Raw genomic sequence first — 11,827 nt, forward strand, 5'->3', positions numbered from 1 at the left:
TGGATCATGTTCCAGAGTACTGTAGTTGCTAGATCATCTCTCCGTTAAGAAGAAGAGTACAGATTCGTGTCCTTTTTCTTGGTGACTTTTGGAAAAAAAAATCATTTTTCGCTTTTTCATGCATTTTTATCATTTCTTTACACTCAAGTTGACGATTCAATTCGTAGGGCACAGGTTCTACAAGCCAGTTATCGTATGCTCGAAGCCCGAGTTCGTTTGTCGCCTTAGCCCAGAGTATAGAGTGAATCGTCCTTTAAAATACGTTCATAATCCTCATATTTGAAAGTCATTATTAGGCTCTCTGACAGCTCTCGTACAACCACAAATGCAAATGAGATTGGTTTGTTTTCATCAGGAAACGCAAGCATTAAACACGATTCAGACGATCAATCAACTTCCGTCGACGTCCAGATTATTTTTATAAATTTTTTAGCCGAATATTGCTCACGTATCCGACGTTAAAATGTTCCGTGAACTTGACGTAGTGTATTTTCATATGAATTGCTTACAATTACTGTTGTTGTTCCGTAATCGTTCCATGTAGGTGATAGTCGCTTGATGCTGCGTGTGAATCGCTTTTACATATTGTTTTGTTTTCATCAGGAAACGTGTTGGCCACCCATTTTTCAGTAGGGCCGCCGTTCATTTTTCACCGGGCATAGAAACCTCATTTCAGCTGTTTTTCAAAGAACGGCGAATGTAACATTGACAGCAAATGGAGAAAATCATCGATGAATGTTTCGACTTCGGTTTCAAATCGTGTTTAGAAATTATCGTATATTCTCTGATCAATTTATGATTAGTCGATGAATTGTTAGTTTATTTTCAAAAGGCACGTAAATGTTACCACTTTCCTTCTATATCCATTGAATAAATCAACATGAAAAGAGTTTCGCCATTTTTCGATTTGTTTGCTTTTATGCTTCCTGTGTGAATTATAAAGATACGCCCTTGCGCATTTTTCATGAAATTTACTGGTTTTCGCTACTAAGACAAATCTGTGAGTAGTTTTATGGTCTCTTTTACTATTTCCAGTAATAAAAGGTTCGATAACCATCTAAAATAAAGAAAATAAATAGTTTCGCCCTTCCTTACGGGCCGCTTTACACAAGACAATATTATTGTCAATACAAGGAGTATTGACAATACTTTTGATCGTGAAGTGGAAACTTCATTGGATTGACGAAAATATTGTCAAAAAATCAAAACTGCTCATCAACCCTACAATACTTTCTCTCCAGAGAGGAAACAATTAAATATGTACAATGACCTTTTCTCTCAATGTTACAATATTCAGTTGCAATATCTAAAGCTCCAAACGCTTTATTTTTTCGAAAAAAGCGGACTCAAGTTACCAAGACATTTGGATTGACGGTATTGACAATTCTTTGGATTGACAATAATATTGTCACGTGTAAGGGCCGCTTACCAGGAATTGAAGTATCGCCCTGTTTGTTGGCATGGAACATGGAGGGCGAAACTTGCGTAAACAAATGGAATGACGCCTTTTAGAGTTCTTTGTATTACTAAGATTGAGATTTTTGTAGAATACGAATTTTTAGACACAATTGTAGGATTTTGAAGCATTTATAGGTAGGAGATAGAACCTCGATTTGTTTACTTTTGTAAGATACGTCCATCTTTGAAAAACAGCTGATTTCGTGCTTATTATACTTTCGATCAGAGTTACCAGGTTATTATTTCAAAAATCTGTCAAAATTCAAAAATTCATATGGATTTGTCTGGGTCTCTTATATACAAGGAAATTTTTGCCGGGTTTCATTATCAGTGAGCAGAAAATAAAAAAAAGGTCTTCCCACCTGAACCGTAAAGATCTAACGAAATCTGACAAAATCTAGGAAAATTTGGAAAATCTGGGAAAATTAGGAAAATCTGGCAAAAGCTCTGGTTAGTTTGAGTGTCTGGCGAAGCGAAAAAAATCTGGAATTTGCCAGACAAATCTGGCATCCTGGCAACGCTGGGTACACCCCCAAAATATCACAAATTTTCCCACCTTTGCTTATACTCGTTGACTTATAATCTGTCATCTGATCGATGTTTTTGATAATGTAGTAATTGTTATACCAAAACATTGTAGGGCCGAGAATTGTAATTTGATACTGAACAGTCATCAAAATTCATATAGGTGCGGTTTAATTAGTAATATCTATATGTTTTGATTCCAAATGGCCATATTTGAGGTAGAATCAGTACAATAGCAATGTAGTTAGAATTATAACCCGAATTTTCTTTATGTTCATGCAAACAGTGGCGAAAATTTAACTTTTTCGATCTACGGATAGGGGTCGATAAAAACTTAGTTTCGGAAACATTACAAAGTGCTCGTATAACGGCTACAACCAGCGGCAACAATCTAATTGTAATATGCGACTCCGAAGGAATGATTCACACTTTTTCCCGGTCTTGGGAACCAATCAGCTTCAAAGGCCACGAAGGATCGATTCTGCTCTGTGACGTTTCTAAACAAATCAATTTACTGGTGACCGTTGGCGAAGATATAAACGGGCCATCGTTTAAGGTATGGAACTTGGGCAAAATTTCGACTGTAACGGGAGCGCAGTGTCTGCGCACCGTGCGTACGATGGTTTCGGTGCCAAGTGCGCTGGCCGTCTCCGAAGGCGGTCAATTTATGGCGATTGGATTTGCCAAAGGTAGTATTTCTTTGTACAGAGGAGATATTAGTCGAGATAGGTCGAAAACGTTGAAGCAGCTAACCGCAGGAACGACTTCAATCACCGGAATTGCATTTAAACATTTTAGCAAGGTTTGGGTAATGAATTAACTAGAGTGCTTCAAGTTGAACTAATTGTGAATTTCAGATTACCCAAATGTTTGTCTGTTCCGACTCAGGTGTCTATTTGTATAACCTTCAGAGCAGGGATAAAGAAATTCGGATCATTCTGGATACGATAAACTCCCCGGTTGGTTGCTGTGCTTTACAGACGGGTCATAACGAAGGTCACTTCATGGTCGGTCGTGCCGATGCCGTGTATTGTTACACTTCGGATGGACGAGGCCCTTGCTATGCATTAGAAGGCAGAAAAACTTTACTACAGTGGTTCCGGTCACATTTGCTCATTGTTTCCAAGAACTCCAGAATGAGCGGTGCCAATTCAGAAAGTTTTGTTCTAACGGTGATCGACATTCAGAACAAATTTATCGTTTTCACCTGTCCCATAGAGGAGGTGGCAGCGATCCTAACCGAATTTGGATCGTGTTATATTCTGACGGAAAGCAAGCAGATTTTTCATTTAGATGAAAAAGATTTGCAAAGCAAATTGAATTTATTGTTTAAGAAAAATTTGTACGACATTGCAGTGAGAATAGCGAAAAGTAACCAATATGACGCAGATGGCCTAGCTGGAATTTTCAAACAATACGGAGATCATTTATACAGCAAGGGCGATTTCTCCGGGTCAGTTGATCAGTATATTAAGACCATAGGTTTTCTGGAGCCGTCCTATGTAATTAGACGATTCTTGGATGCTAGACATATTCACTACCTGACGGATTACCTGCAAGCCATTCACAAATCCGGGCGAGCTTCAGCCGATCATACTACGCTACTGTTGAACTGTTTCACCCGGTTGGATCGAACGGAACAATTGAGACAGTTTTTGGAGAACGAAAATAAACTAAACCTATTTGATGTCGATGTTGCCATCAAGGTGTGTCGAAATGCGTCCGTCGAACAGGCTCTGGCATTAGCAAAATCACATGGAAAGCACGATTTGTGTCTTAGTATTCTAACAGAGAACCTGTACCGCTACGAGGATGCTTTAAATTACATAAATCAGTTGGAGTTTTTGGAAGCCGAAAAAAATATTAAGAAATATGGACACCTATTAATGGAAAACTCGCCTGAGCAAACCATTCGACTATTGAAGAAACTGTGTACAGATTATGTTCGTACCGATTTGGGTACGAACGCTTTGCAAGATCACTTTGGAGACGAGCTGCCGGAATTGCTAGATAACGGGTTCAATAGTGAACGAGGCAACCCAGAAGATTTCATTCATCTTTTTTCGAACGATGAAACACTGATAGATTTCCTCGAACATTTGATAAAAAACATTCCGTCGTGTAGTAAGTTTGTGTATAATTGTTTGATCGAACACTATCTTTACCGCTGGCAGGAGGTGTCTTCGATCGAGCGTAAGTTGCTGGACGTGCTGAAGAATAATGCCGACCGTTATGATAAAAACCACGTTCTCATTCAGTGCCGGGTGTATCAGTTCTGGCCGGGGGTTTTGTATCTTTATGAGGAAGATAAATTGTACCATTTGATTATACGGCACTGTCTAAAAAATAGGGACTATGAAAATTTGCTTGCTTACTGCCGGAAACTCGGGCAGCACGACGCTTCGCTTTGGTTGCTGGCACTCAACGGATTGAAGAACGACGTTGGAGCTCCGTCAAAACTGTTGTCGCAGGTACTTTATGTTATAGGTGAGTGGAGTTCCGTTGTATTGAAATGTTATTCGTTCTATTTTTGTGACTATTTCAAGAAACGTTTGCTTTATTGTTTAAGCTCAAGAAAAATTGCAAGCCCCCCTACAAATACTCAACTGTTTGGCTGTTGAAAATGGCCCCACGTTACTGTCGGTGCGGGACTACTTTATGCAAGTTTTCCAGAAAGAACAGGAATCAACCCGTCACGATGAAGACCAAACACGAAAATACAGCGAAAAGTCGGTATCGATTAAAACTCACATCAAACATCTGCAGGAAGAAAATGTGGAATTTCGAAATACCGTGTGTGACACTTGCAAGCAACCACTCTCCTGGCCCGCCTTGTTCTTTTTGTGCAAACATTCATATCATCAAGAGTGAGTAGTTCCACCGTTTTCAATACCTTCCAGGTGACTGAAACATTATTTCACAGTTGCATTCGTGGTTACTCGGAAACGGAGAGGGACTGTCCGGTTTGCAACAAAACGAATATTCAACTTATGGATGCGCTACGTGCGCAAAGTGAGTCACGTGGTCAGCATGAAGCATTCCATAATCTACTGAATAGATCTCCGGAACCGTTTTCGGTAGTGGCCGAGTATTTCGGTCGAGGTCTATTTAATAAATTGTTGATCGTAGAAGAGGAGGACAACCAACCAGAGGTGAAAGTTCTTTTCGTCAATTATCCAAATCCTACGTTAACGACACCAATTTTTGTTTTAGCTTGTAACGTCACTAGCTGAAAATAGCATTCGCGATAAAACTATGCAATCCATTCCAAAACGACAAGTCGATTCAGTAGCAAACTATGGCGCCGGCGCTGAAGCCAGAATGCGACAGGAGGAAGGACGTCATGCCCAGGTACGGCTGGAAGCTCAAGAAAGTGAAATGCGGCTCCGCTTGATGGAGCAGGAACGAATCCGGCAACGTCAGCAGGCCGGTTTGCTTGTACAGCAGCAACTAAAATTAAGGGATGAGCGTAGTCCCAACAGATCCCCGTATGGAAGTCCAAAACCACCGGTTTCTGTAGCCAACTATGCGCAAACTGCAGCCTCTACTAATAAAAAACCAGTTGGTTCTATCGCGAAGAATCCTTTTGATGATGAAGACGATTCTGCAGACTACGATAATTCAAAGAATCCTTTCGCTACCAGTGAAACAGCATCTTCCAAAAAGACGACCGATGCCAGTAATCCTTTCGAACAGGAATACGATAGCAGTATTGATCCATTCGCTGAGTAGAGTAAGAGCATTGTGTGTAAGCGAACGCGTAAAAATTATTTAGGATTGATACAATCGTGTTTGTAACACTTTATAGAAGAATAGTCTAACCCATGTAGCCGTTCGTAAATATATTGTGAATAAAAATTAATATGGAGTTATTGTACACTCGTTGGGAAAAGTTAACGAAAGAAGGCCTCCTTGTTCGTTGGCATTGGTTGACAATCTTAATGATCAGTTTTTGCAATGACTGAGCTGAAACATATATTGGAGAATTCAAATAATTGAAAACATTAACAGAAAAGAGGATTTTTTGGAAAAAATACACTCAGAGACAGGGGACTCGAACCTGCGTTCTTATGCATTCCATGCATACGCGCTAACATTTCGCCACCCTGAACCTTGTAATAGACACAGCTCTAAAACATGGTTAGGTATGATAGAACGTACATCGAACATGGTCTACATCGTGGTCGTCACCCGACCGGTACCATACATCCAAACGTCTTCTCTGTTCATCAAACACTAGTCTTCTAGCTCTATACCTATTTACCGCTCAAGCACTGAGTCATAATGATATCATAATATTAAAAAAGCCCACCGTCAACTGATCTTCGGAAAACATGAATTTAAGTAACAAAAAAAAAGTAATTTAAACTGTCCTTTGGTTTTCAGCATTTGCTGCAAGCACATCGCTCTACTTCTCACTATGTTTCTTAGGTGCAATGGATCTGATATCGTGCGAAATGCATGCAAATAACTTAAGTCTAGGTGTCAGGGAGGTGTTAACTCAATTGAATTTCGATGACCCAGCAAATCCTCTTTCGAAGTCAACGTTTCAACAACCAGCCCGCCCTAATGCAATATTTTCATCAAATGCATTCAAACATTCCAGACAGACTCTCGATACTTTTTCTTACCAATCGCATTCAATTGCACACTAATAATAAGAATAGAAAGATTATTTGCACCCAAACAGTTACTTTTACTCATAAAACGTATTTTGTTTTATACGTTGCATTCTCTAAGGACGCTCAATTTTATCGGAGATGGCTTAACCTAATTCAACATGCTTAGATTCGTTTGAAAGCTACACACCCCTATTCTGTACGTCGATCGATTCGAAATATTCCGATCGAATGTGCAATTTCCATTCTGCACTCCGTTCGAGTTGGTATGAACTCGAATATCATTCGTTCGAGTTGTTAAATTTTAGAACATTACTCGATCGACTTGCGTACGTATTACTTCTGTTCGGTTTAGAATCGTTCTAATTTGTTTATACAAGTGTGACGGTTACGTTTACTAAGAAATGAATAATATAAAAAGAAAAAGAACGTGTAAGTAGTGTTGACAGCTTTGATAGTTAGGGTTCGAAATTTCAAGTGTCCCGAACGAATTATACAAGTCGAACGGAATAAAGAATGCAAAATTCGAACTCGAACGAAAGTGTAGAATCGTTCGTATCACAAATCCGTCGGATTGCAGAATCGGGGTGACAATTTGATTGTGAATCAAGTTCAATGATCAAGTGGCTTACTATTCTAGTTTCGGAAATATGATCGTAGAAGTGACGTAACCGACAAATCCCACATGTTTCTATACGTTCAATTTTCTCGGAGATGGCTTAGCTGATTTCAACAAGGTTAGGCTCATTTGACAGCTACTATTAAATTATTAAACAAGTTCGATGCTCATATGACTAACTCTTCCGGTTATGTAGATAAAATCGTATAACGTATACGCAACCGACAAATAGCACTATTTTCTATCCGCACAATGCTATCAGATTTGACCAATGGTAACTCCGGAATCGGAAGCTCAAATCTATTATATTCAATACGTTTGGTTTGAGGAATGTTGTCGAATATTTGACCTAAGCGCAGAAGCATATTTTTGTTATTCATCCAAATCAAACTGAAATTAATTTGCATAAAAAATGAGCCAAAATTCGTGTTAGAATTTATGTTCAACAAAAAAAAAGAAGACTGTGTGCATGACAAGAGGAAGGCATAATCGTACCATTAAGTGGATTTGTTTTTTTGCCTTTCTCATATAGAAAGGCCGAAGGGCCGAGTGTCATATACCATTCGACGCAGTTCGTTAAGATCACAAAATGTCTGTGTGTGTATGTATGTATGGGACAAATAATGTCACTCAATTTTCTCAGAGATGGCTGAACCGATTTTCACAAACTTAGATTCAAATGAAAGATCTTATGCGCAAAATGAAAGATCTTATACGCAAAATGCGCACTCAATTTTCTCGGAAATTTCTTAACCGATTTTCACAAACTAAGAAGCAAATAAAAGGTCTTAAAAAGTCGGTAAAAAGTCCCCAAAAAACTGACCCAGATCTGACTTCTGGTTCCAGTATTACAGTGCGATTAGTGAAAATTTTCAATTTCATGAGCTTTTTCCTACAAGTGATGGCGAAACGAGGTGCACATTTTTATAAAACTTATTGCTAAATTCATCTAATTGGCAGATCTTCACCCCTATTCTGTATTTCGATCGAATCGGATTGTTTCGGTCGAATACAAAGTTTTGCATCCTGTAATTCGATCGAATGATGCTTTTGTATGGAAAACTCGAACTCGATCGAGATCCAGAAGGCAAAATTTCTCATTCGATCGAAACAATCAGAGTCGAACGAAATACAGAATCGGGGTGCGTGTTAGTTAGTGTATATATAAAACTACTTTCCGACTACTAGTCTCCTGTTTCCGCTTCTGAAAGCACCGATAATAGTGGAGAAAAGCTCCAAAAATGCAACTCACCTAGATTTCTCAGTAACGGTTCAACTGATTTCACGAATCATGATCCAAATTAAAGCTCTCATTGTCTTAAAAGAGACTGTGCAATTTCATCCAGATCAGACTTCCGGTTCCGAAATTATAGGGCGATGAGTGTCAAAACATTCAAATCATCATTCAAAATGACGATGCAAAACTTTTTGCTCCGTTCGCAGCGTGCTTTGTTCAATTTCGTATAACGTGCAGGGTTGCCACATTTAAATCTATATTTTTCAGGTGAAAAATATGTAAACTTGTAAATCTTTTAGTCTATTTGTACCTACTTATTAGTATTATCTCACAAAATCACGATAACGATGCTTTTCTATAAAAGTAGACTCATTGCCTTTCTCATATAAATAGTTTATACAATCACTTGAAAAATTGACTAGTATAAATTGGCCCGGAAGACTAAGTGTGTATGTATTTGTGTAAGTATGTGTCAAATAATTTAACTCATAAAATCAAAAATTTTATTAGGTTACTATTGAATTTCACCATGCTCTTATAGGGTGAAGTGTGTTTAAAACTGCACACCGTCATTTAGAGCTACGATGCAAAAGAGGGTGGAATTCTTTTGAATTTTGCTCAAAACTGATTTAGTTTGTAGGCTATATTAGTTACATACTAAACGAACCGACTTCGGCTATACTGGTTCCATGTTACCGGTTCCAGAAGTACCGGAAATAGTGATCTAAAACTCTAAAATGACAGTCACTCAATTTACTCAGAGATGATTTGATCGATTTCCACAAACTTAGGCTCAAATAAAAGTTCCTATAGTCTCATAGGTTACTGTTTAATTTCATCCGGGTCTGACTTCTGGTTCCAGATCTATAGGGTAAAGTGTGTTTAATCATTTAGTGCGACGATGAAAAATGAAGCAAAATTCTTATTAACTTGACATAACTGTTTACATATTGAAAAGGTTAAAAATGAGGTTGAGTGAAAAATAAGTGTTTTGGAAGTAGCAATAACTTTACGTCTGCTTAGCGGTTCAAGTTGAACTGTTTAAGTTTGCACTAAGCAGTTTAATTTGAGCTACTCTGCACTGACGAGTCTAAGATTAAACGGAAAGAAAAGTGTCTGTAGGAGACAAATAGGACGAGTAAGGTGAATGAGGAAGCAATTGAAGCCGTAATCCCTTTATTTAAAACATAGTTGTGTTGCTTTTGTGTACCAGTGCTTTATGAGACCATTCATTGCCTGTCGATTTCATTGCCAGTAGTTTCATTAGTGAAATTTCCGAAACCAATATTGCACGGTGTAATCAGAAAAGGCACTAGCCGCATAATATTCATTCAATTTAACTTTAGTTTTCTTCGCGTTTTGTCTTTCAAGAAATAATGTATAAAACTAAATTTGTTAGTTTTTCATGTTCAACACGATGCCAAACACGCTGAAATTGAACATGTCAGTCAAAATGTCAAATTTGCCCACAAATCCGGTCTTTTTCAACGAATTGTATCTCGCAAACGTCTGATAACTCCTCTGCCATCTCTCTAATAGTCCATTTGCGTTCTACGGTCATCCGTTTTGTTGATGTTTTCGTCGGTTTTCGATGTCGATGACCTACAGCTGAAACGTTCGTACCACTGATAAACGACTGTTTTCTTCACACGCTCGTTCAATGTTACTCTAAAGTGAGTACAATTTCACTCACTTTCGTTAAAAGTGGAACTACTCTATAGTGAGTGAAGCTTCTTTACTCACTTTTGAGTGAATACTGTAGTTGTCAAAATCTGAGTAACATTTACTCAGTGCTATAAATGGGAAAATTAGCTCGGGTGAGTAAATGTTAAACACTATCATTCGAATTATCTAAAGAATTCTTTATTATAATCGATACTGCGTGTAAAATAAAAAAATGCAACATTTTTTAAATATTTTCTCAATTCCCTCATTTACATTTTGTAGTTTTTTCATAGAAAGTTGAAAATGTTCTCTAAATTCCCTCACGTATCCTGGAACGAAGATTGCACAAATGTGGCAACGAAAAACTTCAATCATTATAAGGATTAGGAGGTACAATAATATTACCTTTTAATTTTCGATAGTATTAATTTACCTTGGCTCCAACCTGCTCCATTTTTTTCAAATTTCCTTTCTTCAAAAATCATTGAACGTAAATTTCCACGCAACGTTTTCAAAGTCCTGTGAGTAAAACTTGTTGTCAATTTAGAAACTGAGTAAAAGTTACTCAGTCTTGTACATCAATATTACTCACTTTTTGACATTTGCACTAAATAAACAAAAGTGAGTACAAATAGCTCACTTGAGAGTAACATTGAATGAGCGTGCAGAGTATCATTGCAGAAACACTCTTCTAACATTTTACAAATATCGGTTAATTTTTCAAAAGGGCGTATAAGCAAGTGACAGTTTCTCTTTGTTTACTTTCTCTTCTATTAACTACCAAGCGGTTTCCACGTTTATCACTCAACTCTTTGCATGAAATGATACCCGAAACTTTCAAAGAAATTTTTAATCACATCACAATAATCGAAAGAGAGAGTGATTAAAGAGAAACTGTCACTTGCTTATACGCCCTAATGAAAAATCAACCGAGAAATGTTTCAGGCCGGGTCAAGCTGAAAGTCTAATCGGGTGACTGAGAGCGTCACACGGCGGTGATTCCGGGAACTTTTTGATCAAGGTAGTAAGTTTTTTCAAATCTCTCTTGAATCACAACTAAAATAATTGACGATATGAAATCATTACTTAACTATAGCATGTAGAATGTCACTTTTATGTAGTGTTAGAGATAATGTTTTGTAGAAAACTCTGATTTAAACGATGAATGAGCAAATTATTCAATTGCAGTAGTAATTTAAGAAAAAATCTTTGAGCCTTTCATTGGGCAAAATGACTTTCATTGGGCAAAACGGAACAGTGAATTCGTGATAGTTCCCGTTGCACTTCTAGTGTGCCTAGACAGATTAGTAACCCGTGACTTTCATAACTTGTTGATGAGTACTGTGCACCGGTACTCGAATGAGTATAGATGATGTATTGAAAACAGTGGTTGAAATTTGGAATCAGCACAACTTTTACGTACGGTTTAGGGATTATGCCTTTTTGGGTGCCCTGAAAAGGATCGTTTAGTTAGAGAGTCGAGCATATACTGTGAATATCCCTGCAAAACTTCCACGTTTCATTCTCGTCACAGCTACTTCCTGTGACTTTTTCGTTGTGCTCACGCTTTCTTTTTTCACTCGACTGCTTTAGATTCCTTATACCGGTCCTTGTACTGACATGCATCCACTGGAAGCATTCTATTTTTATCGTGATCAAATCAACCGTTTCACTTAATCCTCCGTGTGGTGCATAAATTTTTTA

The 11,827-nt window shown here is 37.9% G+C and overlaps 1 protein-coding gene across 1 annotated transcript; it reads left to right on the top strand.

Annotated features, from left to right (window-relative positions):
* Nucleotides 1-2,060: 2,060 nt before the first annotated feature.
* Nucleotides 2,061-5,862, top strand: LOC131430210 (vacuolar protein sorting-associated protein 11 homolog). The gene is made up of 6 exons (XM_058594964.1): nucleotides 2,061-2,201; nucleotides 2,270-2,785; nucleotides 2,841-4,470; nucleotides 4,553-4,850; nucleotides 4,907-5,135; nucleotides 5,197-5,862. Exons 1-6 carry the CDS (start codon nucleotides 2,187-2,189, stop codon nucleotides 5,713-5,715), a joined length of 3,207 nt encoding a protein of 1,068 aa, XP_058450947.1. The 5' UTR covers nucleotides 2,061-2,186; the 3' UTR covers nucleotides 5,716-5,862.
* Nucleotides 5,863-11,827: the final 5,965 nt, after the last annotated feature.

Source organism: Malaya genurostris, chromosome 2 (genome assembly GCF_030247185.1).
Source record: "Malaya genurostris strain Urasoe2022 chromosome 2, Malgen_1.1, whole genome shotgun sequence".
Lineage (NCBI taxonomy): Eukaryota > Metazoa > Arthropoda > Insecta > Diptera > Culicidae > Malaya > Malaya genurostris.